The sequence below is a fragment of the Puntigrus tetrazona genome, chromosome 24 (genome assembly GCF_018831695.1).
Source record: "Puntigrus tetrazona isolate hp1 chromosome 24, ASM1883169v1, whole genome shotgun sequence".
Classification (NCBI taxonomy): domain Eukaryota; kingdom Metazoa; phylum Chordata; class Actinopteri; order Cypriniformes; family Cyprinidae; genus Puntigrus; species Puntigrus tetrazona.
Window position 1 is genome coordinate 20,505,501 of NC_056722.1, and position 21,566 is coordinate 20,527,066.

A 21,566-nucleotide genomic window follows, 5' to 3' on the forward strand; every position below is an offset into this window, starting at 1 on the left:
TGCAGATAAACCATTAAAAGCCTTTTAAAGGCAGGTTCGATATGGACTGACTGAACTGGGGCATGCTGTCTATAAAGGTCGACATGTGTTCAGTGACCTCTGTGTTTTGTCCTGAACAGTGGAAACCTAGTGGAAAAATATTTACTGGAGTAAAAAAGTGTGACAACCAGCCCCATTTAGCCCATAATCATCAAAACGCACCCCGATTCGAGTGTCCTCAAAGCAGATAAACACTGAAACGAATGGCAGTTAAACATCTGTCCAAGCGCTGGCGGTGTAAGATGCGCGCACAAGGCTCGTCTGACGATCTAAAGGAGGAGGAACGCAACCATCAGCCTCCCCTCGGCGGACGCTCACGCGCTCACATGGACCGCGCGCGCTCACAAGTCTTTTCACAGGGCACCTCGGAACAAGTGGCTTGCTTTCTTCTGCCTCGAAGGATGACTTCCCGCTCTTGATGCTGAGGACCGGTCGGCTAAAGAGAGACAAACCAGCGAGAAATGAAGATGGACCTCTTGAACTGTTTGGCTCTTCTGTTAGTTTGGCACGCGCACGCGGTAAGAAAGCTACTTTTTACCTGCACCGGTGCTTCTGAGTCACTCTTCCTCAGGTGAGATGGCGAACTGTTGTAATGAGAGCCGTCTTGAAGTAAATAGGAAAGTCCAAATACAACGTATCGAGTTTTCTTCGCTTTTGTTCGTGTACTGTATGGTTTCAAACCTGATTCAAAACCGTTACGTTGAGTTTGAATGATGTCTTCAAAAGTGTTCAGCTGTTAGGTAAATAAGTTAGCACTAAAACCACGCTAGCGTGTTTCAGGTAAGTACGGACTATATAACGAAGTAGATTTAAACTATAGTTTGAACTGTGTCGAGATGTCACTTATTTAATTTTACCTATAATTTCTGCAAATGTTCCGCTTTACAGTGGGCAAACTGGTTTTGGATCGTGATAGCTGGTTTGTTATAAGTACAAAGTGGTTTACCAGGTTGATGTCGGCTGATCTAGACCTATCATTAAAATCTGCTTATTATAAGTGTCTGCACTGGTAGCCAGAAATTACATAAACAATTTTAGAAGGATGAAACATTGGCTACGTTTATATTTTTTGTAAATCATTTTGTGCTTTGTTATTGCTTTACTTGTGTATAATAGGCTGTTTAATGTCAGGCTGCATTGTGACAACTAACCCCATTAACCCCACAGTTATTGGAGCATGTTGTCACTGAAGGTCAGCATGTATTTAGAGAGCTATATCTTTTTACCTGGTGGGAATGTTTAATTTTTTTTTTGCTTCAAAAACTTTAAGGTATGTGTCTACAGATCTACAGAGAAAATGTGCCAAAATTATTAGAGTAAAAACTGACACTTTAAGCAAAAAAATCTGATTTTGTATGCAATCTAAGGTAACCATAAATATTTTTTTTTTATTATTTTTTGCGGAGCAATCAGGGTTAAAAGCGCTACATTTTTTTTACAAGTACTCTCTTCTTTCATTCCTGTCTGTGGCGTTCATACAGTTTAAAATAAAATGACCATTTTAATTACAAATATGTTAAAAAGAGACATAACACAGTGTTTTAAAGGAACGGTCAGAACTGGGTCAGGGCTATTCTAGACGAGATCTCTGTGGTGATTCAGGTGTTTTGCCCAAAGGGGTCTCACGAAAAGATTCATCAGGGCATGAGCTACTCAGTTTCTTGTTTTGTAGAATATAACTGGTGGCTTGCAGTCAAATAAAACCTATATGCTTGATGCTGATCTTAAAACACTTTAAAATGCATGCAAAAATGCATCAGTACTAACACACTAATGCACTTTTATAGTTTATAAACCTGTTATAAAGTTTTGACTTTGCGTGAACAGCACAGAATGGCCGTTAGATACTAACAAATTAAATATATGTAATGCGTTTTATTCATAAAACAAGGGAAAAATATCATTTAAAACTAAATCTATAGCTATAAGAATACAAATGATTAAACAATAAATTAATTGTGGTTTTTATGCTTCAAACAAGAGAACATTTCAAATTCATTTATCTCCTTTATAGTAAATTTATGTTGCTTTAAGGCTATTTTTTTTTCCTGGAAAAGATACCAATCACAATCACAAGATTTTTTTTCAGTGTAAATACCAAGATATAAATAGTTTAGATATGAAATCATATAAGCTATTGTTTACAAGCCGTTGTTGTTAATCTTGTTTTAAATAAGCCAAAGCCTATCTTTTTGAAAGTCCATTAATCTGTTACTTATCTTGTAGATCATTGAACATCTCTTTATGACCTTAATTAAAGTGCAAAAGTCTGTGTCCATATGGCTGCATCCCCAGAGGCACAGATACACCATGTAACAGAGAACTCAGTGTTAGTTTGCTGGATTGTATATCTGTGTAGTTTGTCTTCTACAGAGATTATGATACGAGACGACCGTCTTTCCACACTACAGTTTTTGTCATGAATTAGTGTCGAGAATGCACTCAAATGTAGTCGTTTTTTTTTGTGTGTGTAGCAATTCTCGTATTTATATAAAATATCATTTTTGTTGTTGTATACATTTTTAATTTACAGCGATTTGAAAGCTTATGGAATTTCTGCTGCCAAAAATCCCTAAAACTAGGTTTTCAATCCACGGATCAAGAGGTATCGCCAGATACTGTAGACATATATTACACAGAGATCCCATCAAAGCTCAGAGAGGAAGTTGTGTGTGGTTGTGCTCTATTAGAATTCAATCCATTCAATCCCTGACCAATTTCATACAGCAGCATTTAATGCCATTTTTTATTTCGCTACTCCTCGTCCTCCTGGGGTTTGTACTTCTGTGACAGGCTTTTGCGGATCTGAAAAATACAATGTTTTAGCGGCAGAAAAATGAACAGCTTTTTTCTTTTTCCTCTTAACACGATCCCAGCCTCCTACGCTGTACAAAAACTATTATAATAAGAGAAGATCTTTTTCCACTAAATACTTTATTTGAGAACTCGTGGAAAATAAAATAAATTAAACAAAGGACAAAGTGATTCATAAAATGTTTTATACAGAAATGTAAATGGTAGCCATGTGTGTTATCCTTTTGATAGCGGTTTAGGTTTTGAAATGACAAAAACAATAATCCAGGAGGTCATTTTTTGAAATAATTGCATTTTTTTAAATGTTTATAATAGCTGTCAACTGTTTAAACGAAGCGATGAAATCTCAGAACGCTTTTGACCTTGAAATGCACTTCTTATTCTCATTGAGAGAGCGTTTAATTAATTCTAAAGCGATGCTTTATTCTCTAGTGTGAGAAATTCAAAGTTGGCTTGCAAACTGATAATAGTTGCACAACTTCTTTCCGCCGTAAACACGAGACCACACATTCTCAGATAATGAGTTGATGACATTTGCGAAGTTTCATGCTTTCCAGCTGACCCACTTCAGTTCAGTAAAGGTCGGCCAGAACCCTGCTTCTCCTCGTGCAGCTTAAGTCATCTTGACTGTGTCAGCACAGAAACACACTGCAAAGCAAGAAAAGAGATGGGTTTAAACCGCAGCCGTTAAGAGGACGAGCGTGTTTTATTCACTAACCACTCACAGATCCAGTTTAACCAGATGCTGTACATGTGCTGGGCTTTGTCTTTGTGTCCAGTGAAAATAAAAGATTAGTGACCACATTTCATTGTATGAAAATTTCCCTTTGACCTTCAAATAAATTTGTAGTCCGAAAAAACACATGGAAATGAGTTTGTGTTGGCAGTTGCTCCAGTGGGGTTTAAACATGAGCGAGCAGGAAACTGTGTCACATGCACAGCTCTACAGAAGGATGCGAAAGGATATTGCAAACAAATAGGGTGACTGAGTGACATTACTGACTGACAGACATGGCAGAGGTCATCTTTGTTTAAAGAGGAAAACGCACTAGATGCCTCCCCTGGTGTCACTGTAAAGGTGATGGTTAATTTGGTCTACTTCATATATAAAGTAGATGGGGCAAGCTGTCACGAGCTGTACCTCCTTTGTGACAACTTGACCCAGTCACTCTTTTACAAGTAGTTGTTTTTGTATGTTCATTTTCATTTTGAAATGTTGACACTTGCTGGAAAACCCATAATGGGCTTTTTAACAGCAGGCTGTGACAACTTACCCTATATATCGACACCATAAAGATGCATAAGGGATATTGAAAAAACAAGCAGGGAAGGGATATTTAAAAACAATTTTACGCAGCACAATAAATTGTTTTTATTATTGATTATGAGAAAAAATGTTCCTTGAGCAGCAACTCAGAATATTACAATGATTTCTGAAGAGTCATGTGACTGAAGACTGAAGTAGTGAAACTTTATTAACAGCTATTTTAAATTGTAATACTATTCCCCAAACCATACTATTTTTACTGTATTTTTTATCAAACAGTGGTAAGCATAAGAAGAAAAGAAAAAATAATAAATCTCATTGATCCAAAACATTGAATATTATTATATGTGTTTGTATGTATACTGTATTTGTGTAAAAATTACCTTTAAAAAATAAACTCCCGGTCTTGTCTAAATGACTTTTCAGATGCAAAAAATGTTAGCAATGTTTACTTGAAGCATCTCTTAGTGCGCCGATAAATGTCATTTATCTGATGATCTGAAATATTCGTCTCGTTTTGACATTTTAGATACTTGCGTTCTCGTCACTTGGTTTGCTTTTAGAAAGCTCCAATCTCAGGTGGAGCCGTTTTACATGTTCATCGCACCAGATGCTCCCTTTTCGAGTACAAAACCTCTATTCGTTTTCCCAACAAATTATTTTTGAAAAACATGTCAATTCCCATGAAGCAGAAGGATGAGTCAGATATGTGCCTGGGTGACCGGCTGCTAAACCAGGACAACATTAATATCAGTAGTGGTACAAGTGATGCACTTTCCTCACAGATGTCTTTAAAATATGATATACAGAAGGAGCTCATTTTAATATTTTTAGTAGTGCTGAGATGGCTGCTAATACACGTACTGAATCCATTCTCTCTTACTGTAAACCGAGAAATCAGTGAAAAAAAAAATCCGGTGAGAATGTCAAATGTGTTTTCGACTCGGCTATAATTGCTCTCAGCCTGAGTTAATCTCAGTCAGCATGCGTTTGCCTTGACAGTAATGATCCAGAATAATCCTGATACAATCACTCATATCATTAGTGTGCGTGGCCATCTTTGCTAGCTGTGAGATATGGGGAAGAAAGCCCAGCTTGGATGAGCACGACTGCCCCCGTCAAAGACGTAGCTCAAGATTTTGAAAGAGATGAACAATGACAGACTTAAAGTGTGAGCTTATGTCCTCCTCTGATCTGAGGCTGATTTGTCTCTGTGCTGTTCACTTGGAAAAACCCGAAGCGGTAAAGTGACTAAGAGCTCGAACACACATTCATAAGAAGGTGACCTTGTGTTAAAAACATTCAGGTTAAAAAATGTCAGATCCTTTTTTAAATACATTCTTAGTCTCTTTAATGTCAAAGAGAATGCTTGTATTTTGCATTTTTAAATATTTTAGGATTTTTTTCCCCATGTTTATAAAGCAAAAACGACCCATAGCTGAACACCAACTGATGAGATCTTTAACTGATGACTTCATGTGACTCTGGTTAATTCCCTTGATATTATTACAGTTCTTATAATAGAAGATTTTTAGTGCATCAGTTGAGCAGGCTTTGTGGCGGCTCTTTGATCACAACAGCTTTAAGTCCAACTGTGCTGATCAGTCATTTCATATGATGTCACCAGAAAGCCGTCTTAACTGAGTTAGCAGTTCAGCATTGCCTTACTTAAAGCATTTTTTTGGGTGACAAACCTTATGATGTTTATGTAGATCCCAAAGCTTAGGGTGCATGTCTATGAAAATGTGTATTGTTATTGAGGCCAGGGCATTCACTTGAAGTAAAACTAAAATGATTAAAAATGTTACTTGAAATAAAATAAGCATTAGCTGAAATAAAATGTAAAATTAGTTTTCATGTAATTGCCAAGGCTTAATTTTTATTTATTTGAATGTACAAAAATAGCTAATGCTAAAAATGAAATAAAATAAATTAAAGCTTTACGTATTTAAAAGATAGTTCATCCAACAATGAAAATTAACTGTTTTTGTTTCTTTGTTGGAATAGATTTGAAGAAATTTTGCATTACATCACTTCTTCACCACTGGATCCTCTGCAGTGATAAAGTAATCATAAAGTAATGCATGTGACTAAAAGTTATAAACAAATTGATGATTTTTGACAAAAAAATTGTTAACTGTTAAAATACCTGCTAAAATACAAGTCCTTTGTGTATGATATTGCTTTCTCCAGTGAGAAAGCTATTTTGTCTAAATCAGGAGAGAAATAATTATACAGTATGTCAAACACTCTTTACAAGCAAAAAGGGCAAAACACCTCCAAACAGATATTACTTTTTTTACTGGAGACTCATAGTTTCGCTAGAAGTGACTGTTTAAAACACGTTTGATTAGTTTCTTACAGACAGACATTTGCAAAGATTTGCTTTACAAGTTACTAATGGAGGATCAAGTCGATTACTTGTGGGTTATTGTAATGCTTTTATCAACTGTTTGAACTCCCATTTTGGCGGCACCCATTCACTGCAAGAGATCCACTGGTGAGCAATTGATGTAATGCAAAATTTCTCCAAATCCGTTTTGATGGAAAAAAAACAAACTCATCTTGAATACCCCAAAATGCCTATAAAAAATCTAAATATTAATGAAAACTATAGTCAGGCCAATAGTCTCATCATTAGTTAACATACAGCGCAACTGTGATTCCCATTTCAAGGTCCTGCTCCCTTCACCAAATGCCTTCCTGTCATCACTCTAAATAAAAAAATGCATAAAAGTCCGTAAAAATCACTTAAATAAAATAAAACTTTTAATACACTCTCAGAAATAAAGGTACAAAGGCGGTATCTTTTCAAAAGGTAAATGTTTTTTATAAAGGGTCCATTTTTGTTCCTTAAAGGTATTTATTAGTAATTAAAGTGTACATATTTAAATCTAATAGGTACAAAACCTTTTGAAAAGGTACCACCCGGTGACAGCATTTGTACCTTATATTTTTTGAGAGTGTAGCATCTCAGCGATATGAAAACAACTAGAAACAACTGTGAGGGTAGTAGCATTGAGATCATATGGCTGATTTTCTTTCCTTTGCCCCCTAAGGTCAGCGGGAGACATGCAAACTGTCTCTTTCTGTATGAGCTGCAGATGGCTGAGAAGGAATGTTTGGACATGCTGACGGACGAGCTGCCTCCGCACACTAAAGGTACTGTATTAGTGCACACACACGTTACATCATCTTCTGAATCCACTTACAGCATCTGTTATGTACTGTATTTTGAATGGCCAGAAACAACAGATCACTAGGCGGTCTTTAAGAGACGTGTAGAGTGTATTTGGATTATGTTCCACATAAACAATACAGTGAAAGAAATGTGAATGAGCTCTCGCTGCATTGTTTGTCCCACATAATCAGTTAATGTCTTGTTGTTTTTCTAAAGGCATGCAGTGTTTGCTCTGACAGATGTTGCAGCTTTTAAGGTCAATGTTGAATTAGAGTAATTATATTGTCTGGATTGGACACGACCCACACATATGGAAGCCTGTTTTTACAATTGTGACTTAATTTCTTGACTTTCTTATTTTAAACTTTGTCGCAATAACCTTTTTAATGTTTTTGAAAGGTGTCTCTTATGAAAGGAGTCTTTACAACAAAATATACAATTTAAAACAAATGTAATTTTTTCTGTAATGGCAAATCTGAAATTTTCCGTTACTATCTATTACTACAGTCTTCGGTGTGACATGAGAAATCCTTCTAATATGCTGAAGAAACATTTTTATTTTCCCAGTTTTTTTTTTATTTTATGATGGATAGAAAGTTCAAATGAACAGTACTTGAACAGAAATCTTTAGCATTATAAGTCTTTATTTAAATGCATCCTTACTGAATAAAAGTATAATTAAAAAAAATATTCTTAAAGACCCCAAACATTTTTATTTGATTTAACACTTCATAAAATGATTTAACCAAACCAAAGTGAGCCTGGATGAAGTAACAGAAGATATATCACTTTTTTGGAACAAAGATACTCGTAGTATTTTGATGAGACCTTTAAGATCCTACTTGGAAGCTTTTAAAAACCCATATGTTTCATTGATTCCTGTGTTTCAAATGACTTTTCCCAGCTCACATCATGGCAGGTCATTGGCCATAATCAGACAGTAACCCTGGTGGACCGTCTTCGTGGTTTGCTTATTTATTTGTCAATTCTAATAAAAAAGAAACCAAACTCCTCAGTATGCAGTTACAGACAATATATATTTTTTTATTTTTAAATGTTTTTTGCAGGTTGTGCTTTATGCTTTTCTTCCGCTTCAGAATAAAATCAGAAGTGTGGGAATGATTCTGCTTTGCTTGTTTTTGCATTTTTGACAGTTGTATTGTGTCCATCAGCGGACAGATGTTCCAATTAATGGTAATTATTTGGCAGTACATACACACAGGACTTGACTATTCAAACTGGCGAAATGAATGACAAATCCCTCTGGACATGACTGGAAAAAAGCTGTTTGGACCACTTAATGTATCACACATTTCTGATGGTTCATAAAAGGGCAAAGTGGACTGACCAATCAGAGGCAATGTTTACTGTGTCTTAAACAATGTGTGATGAGTGACATATTTTCTCTTAGTTTAGATTCCTTATTTTCCCTCAGAAACTACCAGCTGTTTCAGAGTAGATGCAGCTGTTTAAAGGAATAGCTCCGAAAAGTGAAAACCGTCCAAACCGGCATGATGTTTTTCTTCTTCTGTGGAACACATGATAAATTGGCTCTGACCCCAAAGTTTTTAACAGTAGTGTATAATATTATAAAATATACATTATTTCCATATACAGACAAGGAATGCGTTCTCTCAGGATCCAAAAAGTGCCATAAATGTATCTTAAAAGTGATTGAAATGACTTGTGCAGTATATTCCAAATCCAAATGTGCTATATAGTATCCTACAGAAGAAAAAAAATCATACCGATTTGGAACGACATGATAGCGAGTAATGATTTTTAATAGGTTTTTAGGTCAATTATTCCTTCAGTAGATAAAGGAGCGCATGTCCTCTTTGCTGTGATGTTTCTGAGAGGGTTTGAAGTTGTAGATGATGATGTGGTGTGATGTCATTGTCAAACCTCTTTGATCATCTTTCTATTTATGTCCAGACCTTCACCACACACTCATCTTAACTGCAGATGCTGGAATGCATCCCGTCTCTGTGGGCCGGTCTCTTGAGGTCCAGTGACTTTCCCCTTTTTTGGGTTTTTTTAGTACCTAACCTATGATAAATGAAAGGCAAGCTCGGGTCATATTTGTAGGGTTAGGTTCAAAGCGAAGACATATTCAAACAGACTCAACACAAAGCAGAAAGACTCTGAAGAACATTAGTCAATGAATGCGGATCTTATCCCTAACTAAACATTTTCTCAGGTTCACGTCAAACACATGTCAAGTTTCTCACGCGCATCGCTGCACTTATTTTGCTGAACGTTTTGCTTTTTCAGCACATTTTGCGATCCAGATGTGTTGAACTTTTAAATTGTGTTCTGTTTCTATGTCTTTACAGGTTGCAGGGGAAATTGGGACAATATTTCTTGCTGGCACCATGCCGATATCGGAGAGGTGGTCGTCAACACCTGCCCAGCAGCCCTAAAAAATTTGTTCACCATAGATGGTACATTTTTATTTAATATTTGCAAACTGTCGTTTATTAATTTTAACATGATGCTGAGATCCAAAATCTGCAGATTAAAAAATGTGTAGTATTGGTTGTTACACGCGTATGTAGTTTTGGTTGATGTAGATATTATGCTAAAACAGGGCCTGTGATGACTTTTGATTTGGCCTGCATGCCATATAACAAGAGGAGAGGACAAACAAAACAACTGAAGCATATCTTTGATTTCAATTTAACAAAAAGTTATAAAAAAATAATTAAGTGATTTTAAAATGTAATTTAATAATCCCCTAAAATTATTTAGCATTGTTTAATTATTAAAATTAAAGGGAAGTTCACCCAAAAATTAGGATTCTGTTATTAATTGTTGTTGCTTATATGCAGGGTCAGAAAGTTAGTTAAAAATATCTTAATTTGTGTTTGATAAGCAAAGGTTTTTTGGTTTTAGAACAACATGAGGGTGAGTAACTATACCTTTAATAATTAAATTAGTTTTAATATTATATTTTTGGATATGATTCAATATTTTGGCCCTTTATATTGAAAGTTAGATGTTATCCAAATAGTTTCAGCAGCGCCAACGCCTGCTCTTATTTTCAATTTGAAGGCCAGCTTTTTGTAAATGGAAGAGTGAGCTCTGTTGATTGTGAGCTTGCATGTGTGAGTGTGAGTAAATTAATGAGTAAGGGAGTAAACTGTAGGCTGGAGTGAGTGAATCATGTCTTTCCCCTTATGCTCGGACATGCTCATTGACCCGTGGACCCGAGCCGATGGCGCAGAACCAGCACACCCTTTCTTCCCTACAGAGAAGTTGTCTGTCAAGCTCCAGAGTGTGGGAGCACATACAGCCCTGATTCCCCAATCAGGCTATTTCCAGCCTTCGTGAGCTTTCTAACCTGCTGGCTCAGAGAGGTCATGCAGGAACACACGAACACATGGTGCCGCTGGATATCCATGGCGTTAAGGAGCCAAATTAGCCCAGAACATCTGGAAACACATGCTGACCTGTGGTTTTATAGCACACGATTATCATTTCCAATCAAGCTTTCTAATGTATGGCTGAACTTTTCAGATGAATCACTGTCATCATCATCAGCATCATTTATGCTCCATTAGCTGTTACCCCAGGTATTATCTGCTGTTTTTTTCCCTAAAGTAGCTCTCAAAAAAGCAATGCATTGCACTTTCTCAACCCAGCGTTCGGAGGGATATATTTCTAATAATTTCACAGAGGTTAATGGATTGTAAGGGGTAGAACGGTTATATATATATCACTTGTTCTCATGGTTTGAGGTAGATTCAGGTGCCTCGAGGTTGTGTGGGCAGTAAATGGCTCAGCCCTCTCCTCTTCTTTGACTGAGCTCATTTACGGTACATCATGGGGGTTTCAGTTTCACTTGGGGTAAGTTATATATATATATATAATAATAATGTGTATACATTAGGGCTGTCAGTTGAAGATCATTTTAAATCTATTATTGTGTTAAATGTTTTTAGGCTACAATGACCTAACATAATTATGACCATAACGATAATTTGAGAAACATCTCAAACAGTATTTTTTGTTCATGCAGTTAAAGTCACTAGTGACCAAAACAGCTTAGTTCCCAGCAGTATTCAAAATAATTCTTGGTATAAAATAACATGAGGGTGAGTAAAGGCTGACAAAATTTGATGTATTTATTTTTTTGGAGAACTATCCCTTTAATGTTTTTTTAATGATTATTTATATTAAATAAATGAAATTATATTCTAAAGAAGAAACGAAAGCTACCATCAGGTGACACATACTTTTCATAAGAATCTTTAGTCTGTACGTCAAAGTGTTAGAAGTTATTAAACAGACAGTTTACTATTACTCTACTCTAGTTTCTAAGTTTCTTACTGTTAGTATAATGTCTAAAGTGGACTACCGAAATAAAGTGTTACCAAAAAATGTTAGAGTTAAATTTTAGTTACATTAGCCCTCTGTATGACTTAAAAATAACTCCACATGTATCCTGCTTTCTTTGTCGCTAATGTCACGTTAGACGTGAGGGTTTTGGACTGATGTGCCATGCACAGAATGGAAAGTAGCTGTCTGCCAGGCTTGTGCGGCACAAAGCTCTGCACTCTTGCTTTTGTGTCCCTGAATGGCAGTTCAAAGCAGCAAAGCAGTCCCGCATTGTGCTCCCGCAAAGCACTTATGCTCTTGGACAAATGCATGTTTGATTACCGTTCTGACTATTTGAATTCAAGATAAGAGCTCACACGATGACGTACATTAGCAGATCGCTGTGAATAGGGTGAATAAGGTGGTCCAGGTTTTTAAAGATGGGTCAGTTAGCACTTTTATTATAAAGCCTGAATTTGTCTTGTTTGTACAGACAGCCTCTTTTGTTGAGTTTGTGTGTGCTTGTGTGTGTGTGTTTGAGTGTCTGTATACACACGTGTGTTCTGATCTGCATGGTTGGGTGTGTGTGAGCATGTGTGGGTGTGTATTTGGGGGATTTGTTTCAGGCTGGACACAGACGAAAATAAATCTCCATGTTGATACATGTCAGGAGAGTTTACATTCTCTCTCTCTAGCAAAGTGCTCTGTGGTAATGTAGTTGCGCTCGCCTTCATATTTGGCCCAATGTAATGCCATTAAATATTCATTCTGCTTTCCTCTCAGTCCTAAAATATACATAGAACATGTCACAAGAAGCTCTGAGTAACATATCTGAAGTAGTCGCACTTGAAGTGTTCACACTGTATAGATGTTAGTAAATATACAGAATTATCTTAGCTGGCTTTTGTAGGTCAGTGTCCAGTGTGTGTTACATTTCTAAAACGAGAAAGAAAAGTCCTCTCTCTGATTTCCTTTTTTTCGCTCAGTTGGGAGTTTACAGCTCACAGTTCCAATTTTCTTTGAATCGAGAGTTTATATTTTAACAAGTCTAATTTTATATCAAGTAATTTTGAGAAAAATAAATTAAATCTAAGCTAAGAAGTCATAATTCATTAAAAAAAATTGTAAGTGGAAATGAAAACAATTATTTAAAAAATATATTTCAAACATATTTTATGAATAACATTGGGCTAATCTAATTTACTATTTTTACTAGATTATTCAATTAATTACATCCAAAATATATATATTTTTGCTTACACAATATATGTGTTTGTTCTGTATATGTGTGTGCGTGTGTGTGTATATATATTATGTCATATATATGACACACACATATAGCATATAATGTAAATATTTACATGCATTTACATGAATATATTTATATGAATATAAATGATTTATATAAAACGCAACATTATTTTCTTAAATATATGCATGCATGTGTGTGAATATATAGACATAATAAATATACACAGAATACACAAATATATTAGGAATTAGATTATTGTATTTCATAAAAAATGAATGAATAAATAAACATAATTTTACAACTTTTACATCATTTTTCAAAAGCTTTCATATAAATCAACATATAATTTGTTTCCAAGGTAATTGTCTCTGCATATTTAACTGGAATTGAATGAAATATTTCAACATGCATTAAAATACATTGTTCTGCTGTTTTCCACTTTATCCAGCACTATTTTTAAATCAAATGTTTAAAAATCTATGTTGCAGCCTACTGCTTTTCCTGTACTGGAGTCTGTTGGCTGTTGTAATGTTTGGTTGATGTGTAAATGTTCATGTACTCTTTGTTAGCCTGCCAGCTGCTCTTCTCCAGGTGTAATGGTGGTCATTGATGCAATGCAATGTGTAGGAGGCTGTTGTTTCGTTAGCGAGAGTATTAGCAAGCCTACACGCAGACACTTTAATGCATGAAACACAAATATTCTGTATTTATATTTCACACTCAGCCTCTGCCTCTCAGCCTTGGCTGAATGCATCAGTGATGTGCAAAGCTATTCCATTATCACTGGTGCTATATGGATTTACAAGTATAATGAGTGAGAGCAAACCACGTAACAGGGAAAAAAACTTCAAAAAGGCAAAGTAAAAGAGTCTCTTCACTCAGTAATCAAAAGAAAAAATATTAGAAATCATATTTTGCTTTTAAAAAAAGCAAGGCCAAACATTAAGACTTTCGTATGCTTATTAGTGGTCTCATGCTTGTATTCTCATTAACATAAATTGAAAAAATGCAGTAATACCATACTGAATAAATACATTTCAGTGTAAACAGCATTTGTTTTTACTGCTTGGAATTTAATTTATGTTAATAATGTTGTACAGTTTTTATTCAAATCTCCAAATCACCAAGAGTGCATTTATTTAAACAGTAATATTATAATAATACAGTTGTATTGTGACATATACAATTTTCAAGTAACTGTTTTAAGTAACTGTAGTAACTGTTCTATTTAAATTTATTTAAAAAATAGCAGGCAATACTCTCCTATATCATTCTAGAAACATTTCTTATTATCAGTGTTAAAAACTGCTTAATAATATGTGATGATTCATATTTTTTGGACACTGCATGTGATACATTTTTCAGAGGAACAGCATTTACTTAGAATATGATGTTTCATGACATTGTGTAAATGTTAACTGTCAGTTTTGGTAAATTTATTGCATTCAAAACGCATTCAGTTTTCATAAAAGTAATGGCAGAAATTGCACTGATACTAAAGGTATGCTTCGCTTTCCTTCAGCAGACTGTTTTACAAAATATATTTTTTCTTTTGGGTAAAACATTTCTTGGCAGGCTTTGTTGAGCTTTATTCTTGATTAATTTCTTTGATTAGCTTATTGCCGTGTTTAGCTTTCTCTGATATCTCTAGGCTTTCTACAGTGCGCACCGTTGTTGAACCAAAACACTCACCAATACTGGCTGTCAGTCTAAATTGCTATTAATCAGTCTGATAAATTGGCTGTTAACGACGCAATGTCTGTTTGTTCTAGGCATCATTAGCAGGAACTGCACAGCAGAAGGCTGGTCTGACGTGTATCCCAGCATCAACAGCGTTTGCTTTGAGCCCCCCCCGGACGCAGCCAAGGTGAGTGAGTGTATTTAGTCAGATCTTTCCCATTCTGTCAGTGTGGGGCTTTTGATTGTACACAGTGTTTAGGATCATTGTGCTAATCATCCTGAAGGAGCTATGCATGAATGGCAGTGGTAAAGGAAGATATTTTATCTGAAAGGCACTGTTGTTCCCTCCACATGTGCAACAACCACAGAAAAAAAAATCTGAGGGCACTTCAGGACCCTGAACCTTTTAGTGCCCACTATCTAGCCTAAATCTATGCCAGCTGGGACTAGCTTTGGGCCAGAGTCTATGTGTGTGTGTGTGTGTGTGTGTGTGCATTTGGAAATGCGAGTGCGTACATGCATGCATGTGTTTGTTCATGCGTGTGTCTGCCAGAGACAAACAGTCGTAGAAAGCACTAGAGTTTTAAAAGAAAGCGAGCAGCTGGCTCAAGTGTATTTTCATGGGCTTTCAACCAAATTGCTCTCCGTGTTATATTTCTCAGGATCCCAAATTTAGAGACAAATGATTTTAGATGCGTTTGAAGTCGAAAAGAGTCCCAGGGAGCCAAAAAAAGAGCAGATGATAAAAGAATCAGAACAGAGAGGTGCTTTTGTTCTTTTATTGCAGCAGAATATTAAAAAAACTATAAATTTCTTGTAACATGTAGCTTTTTGTCTTATTACAAAACTAGATTCATTCTGTTAGAAATAAACCGGCTAATCATCCGTGAAATTTACTGTTCATCCTGCGACTGTGCTTTGGAGATTTGAATAGTCATGTGCTACTGAATGGAGGGAACCTCTGCAGGAAGTGAACCATAGCAATGCCAGTGTCAAGACAGACCCCAGAGCAGAGGAGTGAACCGAATCATTTGGAGTTCACAGGATTCTGGGAAGTTTTCATTAATTTGTTCTTCAAATGTCATATATTATATATTTTGATAGCGATTTATGTTTTTAGAGTTTACTTTATAATAATTCACAATTTACAGGGTCTTTAGTTAACGCTCAACAAACCAGGTGTTAGTTAAAAAAAAGGGATTGCTAATTAGCCGGTACCTTAAGAAACTTAAAAAGACCGCTGTTGATGCACCATAAGTCAAGTTAGTTACTACAATCAAACCAAAAAAAAAAAAAGATCTAACATCATGTGTACAAATTAAAACTTTAGAATTCAAAATTGTCACACCTAAGAACAATGCTCCTCAGATTATCAAAATATTACAAGAAATCATAAACAAATAATGTCATTTTATGAAAAAATACACCACTGTTTGTAAGGTTTTTGAAGAAAGTCTTCTATGCTCGCCAAGACATTTAGTTGATTAAAATTGTAGTAAAAATGTTATATTGTAAAATAGTACTATAATTTAAAATACATTCTTTCTATTTGAAAATATATTTAAAAGAGTAAATTATTCCTGTGATGACAAAACTTAATTTTTAGCATAATTACTCTAGCCTTTATTAACATGATCCCTCAGAAGTCATCCTAATATGCTGATTTGGAGCTCAAGAAACATTTATTATTCATTTTAAAAAATAGGATTGTCTAGATTAGCGACCGATTTTTGAGCGTACTGTGATTTATTTTACATGCTATAACACCTGGCAATGCTGTTTTGTTATTTTTTCATTGGTCAAGGGCATCAGGAGATGTCCCATAAACTCAACTCTCCTTTCCTTGATAGGACATTGGAAATTGACATTTTTCCCCATCTAATTCTTGTAAGCTTTAGTTAAACATGTCTTTTTGTAAGTCGTTAGATGTTTTTAGCTCATACCCATGGCTGGGTTTGACATAAGATTTGTTGGTCAATTAAATCTTCATGACATTATTTATAAAATAAATGCTCTTAATACATCAGTGCTATTTTTAAGGAGTTGGCAGTCCTGAGAATGCAGAGAACGAGAGGAACATTTGCCACATTGCATATTGGAGTCAGTATGTAGAAACTGTCATTTCGAAAAAAAAGGAAAATGTCTTCATCATAATCTGATGAAACCTCCCCAGCATACTAACTTAAACAGCTGTCTGAGGGAAAAAGAGCAGCATTTAAGCTAAATAAGGATTTAAATGCAAATGTTAAGTATACCCCGCTTAAGTTATTATGATGAATAAATGTGTTATTAAGCGTTAAAATGTCCCAGATCAACACAAGTCAATTGGCAAGAGTTAAAGTTCAGCCAAGGCATTTTAAATGTAAAGTTGTGCAATTTAATAAATTATGGAGTTACACCAAAATGACATTAAGATGCACAGGGGAATACTGTATTTCAGAGAGCGCAAATGCTTGAAGATGACAGGACTCAAATCTGCTTTAACTCTAGAAAGTTGAAACGAAATCAACTATTATTAGAGGGATTCTCTATACAAATGTCAGCCTGTGTGTTTCATATTCTTTGCTTCTGTCATGAGCGTGTAGTTTTGGGCATTCATGGACACATGTCATCTCCAGCAGCGAGGGCAAACGCCTCTTATGGCTGGATAAACAGTCCTGTGAAGCGTAGTGAGTTGTCAGTGTGACTTGAGGTGATACCAAGGATCAGAGCAGACATGCTGACACATCGGTCCGCTCTGATTGGCTATATGTTGAAAGGAGATGCGTGCCATGACTGAAACAGCCTTGAAATGGTGCAAATCGGCCTGTCTGAGGCTATAGACACAAAAACAGGATGATCCAGCATAGAAATTGGATTTGAACTGGATTTCATTACAACCGGTTTGACATCTCTGGAAACAGAGCAACAGATTTGCTTCATGTATACAGTAGCTTGTGCATTGTTTTTTTTGTTTTTTTTGTTTTGGTGGAAACCCATTTCTATTTTAGAGTAAAAAAATCAATTATTAGAGTTTTTTCTCCTCATACCTGTATTTATTGTGATTATGACTTTACATCTCACTATACACTAAAAATAAAGTCCTTCACAATGCCATAGAAGAACCTTTTTGTCTAAATGTTTCCATAAAGAACCTTTAACATCTGATGAACCTGCCTGTTTCACAAAAGGATCTACAAGAAGTTGAGCAAGAAGTGGTTCTTTAAAGAAACTTTGACTGAATTGTTCTATATGGAGCCAAAAAAGGCTCTTCTATAGCATGAAAAACCTTGTGAAGCACCTCTTTTTAAGAGTGTATGTGAAATCATATCTTTCATTTGCAACTTATTTCCTCATAATGGACTTTGTCTTACACTTTTCATCATTTCAACTTCATATTTTACATCGTGACTTATCACTCTCCCACTTTTTATTATTTATTCATGAATTAATTTAATCATGAATTAATTTATTCTTTTGTTAAGTTTGCGATCAGGAGGTTTTCTGCTCAAGAAACATTTGTTATTATAAGGAATGTTGAAAACAGTCTTGTTGCTTAATAGTTTTGTGGAAAAAGTAAGAGTACACTGTATAGATTTTTTTCTTTCAATAAAATAATACTTTTCTTTTTAAATAATATAATACTTATAATAAATAAAAACATTATACTTTTGCATAGAATGCATAAAAATATGAAATCTTTTTTTGAACAATTTTTGAAAAATTGGACAGTGTTAATGGTAGCAAAACCAGCCTATGCAAATGAGCTCAGTTATCACTGGCTAAACTCTTTGCTTCTGTCAAACACGCTGTGCTTTATCAGAGTGGGCCATACAAGGAAAGTCTTGTTTTATGTTTTACTCTCATATTGTTCCTTAATGTTTAGAGAGACTGTACGTCTCCCTTGAAATGTTTTCCATCAAAATTATCGCCAATGGACTTTTGACATCACCCAGAGTTCAGCACGTGCTCCGCAGTAAGACGGTTGGCAGCCGTGCGGTTTGGGATATTGCCCAGATGACTCTATGCTGCTCGTTTGAGCGATGAGGGGACAGTTCGCTGTTTTTCATTCTGATCCTGTGTCGGGGGAAATGAAACATTAAAGCAATTTCCTGAAGGGTAGAGAGACAGTAGCAGAGGGCACATTCCCATCCTCTCAGAGTTCTCTCGTGGAAATTAGCAGAGATGACTAAAGTCGTCCTCCTAAGGCGTTAGTAAGAACACTGATCGACCTTGAGTCAAACCTGTCTGAAACCTGATTTCTTGAGCCCCGTCCTGCTTCACTTCAAAGAAGTCCTGCCCCAGGACACTTCAGAGAAATTAAAACAACCCTGCTGATGAATTAAATTGGACATTGATCTTGTAACCTTGGGCTATTGATTCTGTTTAAAAGGACACCTGATATTCGTTTTAGAGTTCACAGTAAATGATATCACCTGATAAATGTACACATATGTTAGACTAGGTTGTCTTTCATACTAAATTTATTACATTAGAGTGAAGGTTGTATTTAACTTAAATGATTTACTCACCAGAGGAGAGCGAGTCTTTTAATTGGTTCTGTCTTTGATTTGTCAAAGCATGTCATTTTGCATCACCAAATGGAGTTAATGACTATTTTCAAACAGGTTTTTTTTTTTATATTACCCACTGTTGGTCTGAAACTCACGCCATTTGTTAGGCCAGAATTGCAACAGCTGATTAGCATTGGCTTTACTGTGCAGTTTTCAAGATTATCACTCTCTTATTTGAACATTAAAGATGAGACACATCACCTGAAAGTCTAAACAGTCTACTTAGACATCATCTAAATACTGCTCACCTCTTCCGGGGCCTTGGGTCGCATGTTGAGGTCCAAGTGCCATATTAGTGTCACTTTTAATCTGAAATTCTCCAGACGTTTTCCATGGGCATTCCCTGAAACTCATACCACATCCAACAATAAATAAGAGACTGTCTGAAGAAGAAAACAATCCCTCATCTCATACAAAGCCAGCACAGAGGCTGGTTTCTGTCTCCTTATTTTAACTGCTGCAGCTCTGATAACCTGCACATCACTAGTTGTTTATAGAGGATGTGTTACAGGCTTAGTATGAACTTTACTAGAGGATTAGACCAAAAATGTCAACCACTTACGTATTCAAATGGGTGCCTTTTCCCCCAATTTCGGGTACATTTTGGATTGTTTGTCAGATTTAAAGTAGTTTCTTTTTTCTTACATGAACATTTAGTCTTTTTTGTTTTGTTTTTTCTTTTATACATTAAAACTTGGAAACTTGTTGAATTGTTACCATGACATCCTTTTTTCTACTTTTTAAATGCATTTTATTTACAGATTTATGAAAATGACAATTCATTTATGTAGTAAGAGTTCATTTGTGTAATCCAATCAAACTGCAGCTGGGTTATTTTCATTAGGTTTAAAAATGTCTAAAAATACATCCAACTAATGCAATAAAACACAATACATACATTTTGTCCTGATCTGTTTTTGCAGATAAACTCTTTATATAGTTTCAATATTTATAGTGGGAAAATCATTTACAGAGATAGTTTCTTGATTGTGACATAATGTGAGCATAAAATATTTTACCCTATTATGATATGTTTTTTCTAAAATATGTTTACCGAAAAGATAACCGTGTGAAATGATAACTGAAGAAAATCAAGAAAAATTTTTTTTTCATTTTGTAATCAGACCACTTTAAAACAAATGTGAATTTTAAGTGCATTTCATTTATTCTAGAAATGCAACTTCAATTACAGAATGACATCAGAATTCATTTAGAACATTATAAATATCTTTACCATTTCTTTTGATTAATTTAATGTGTCCTGGACCAAACTTAAATTTAACCTATTTTAGTGTCTTCTGACCCCAAACTTGTGATCAGTATTGTACACTGTGACATACATCACCTAATTTTATATTAATTTATAAAGCTGTAAACTATTAATTAATAAATATGCACTATACACATGTTTGTGTCATTTAGAATCATATGACCACAAATCTATCAAGCAATAATGGTCTAAAAGCAAATCAAAAAGCAAAAGCAAGCTGGCATGCACACAACCGGATAAAACACTCTAAATGGACAGATAAACCAAATGTTGTAAAATATCCCTCTCACGCTAAATTTAGTGAACTTTATGTTTAAAGAAGCTCAGGAGGAATGTTCCTGGTGGTGATGTTGTTAAGTGGGTCTGTGGCTCCAGTGTGCCAGGTTGTAAGTCAGACTGAAAGAATGCTGTTTATGGGGGATGAGTCTGTCTGAGCTTCATCACGCTCTTCTACCACCAATCAGCCGCCTGGCCAACTCGCCATTTCCATGCTTGTTAGTCACCCTGTCATCCTTGATCCGTGAGAGAATTCACATTTAGCTTGTATACATCATTTCATCACATTTAAAACACAGCATAGGGCTTAAATGCATTGCTTGTACTGCTGAGTGCTTTAAATGCTTTATTTTTTGACATATTGTGCTGTATATCCAGCACTCATTTAATGTAGCAACTGCTCTTGACATAAAAAGTGATGATTATATACAAAAATAGGAGTTTAAACAGGTAGGGAATTTAAAACATGGCCAAAGTTTTTTCTTTTTTCTTTGCTACTTATTTTGTGTACAGTATATACAAATTTGCATGGTCTGGCATATAGATTTTGTTTAACTTTACAATTTTATTTTATTATTTTTTTGTAAATAAAATGAGACCCAAATAAATATTTTTGCTTTTAAATAAACCAAATAAAATGGCAGCTGGAATGCTTTTTAACCATGCATTTCTGTTGTATGGAAATGGAAGCTTTGACATTTTGTTTTGCTAGGAAAAAAAAGGTATGATTTTTATGCATCATGAGCGTGGGCTGGTGATGACAGAATTTAAATGTTTCCGAGGAATGTGCAACACGATTGGACTAGTCAAATTCATACATGTTATTGAGTGATTTTTGCCATAGTGATTTATAGTGATTATATAATCATAAACTGTTTTATTTTATTTTATTTTGAGTTAATGGTCTAGATCTC

The 21,566-nt window shown here is 35.3% G+C and overlaps 1 protein-coding gene across 1 annotated transcript in view; it reads left to right on the forward strand.

The window, feature by feature from the left end:
* The first annotated feature begins 267 nt into the window (after positions 1-267).
* Positions 268-21,566, forward strand: part of vipr2 (vasoactive intestinal peptide receptor 2) — a 29,196-nt gene continuing 7,897 nt past the window's right edge. Inside the window, exons 1-4 of the mRNA XM_043225629.1 lie at positions 268-557; positions 7,180-7,282; positions 9,638-9,745; positions 14,646-14,740. Coding sequence (XP_043081564.1) covers positions 501-557; positions 7,180-7,282; positions 9,638-9,745; positions 14,646-14,740 — 363 coding nt within the window. The 5' untranslated portion in view covers positions 268-500. The remainder of the gene's footprint in view (positions 558-7,179; positions 7,283-9,637; positions 9,746-14,645; positions 14,741-21,566) is intronic.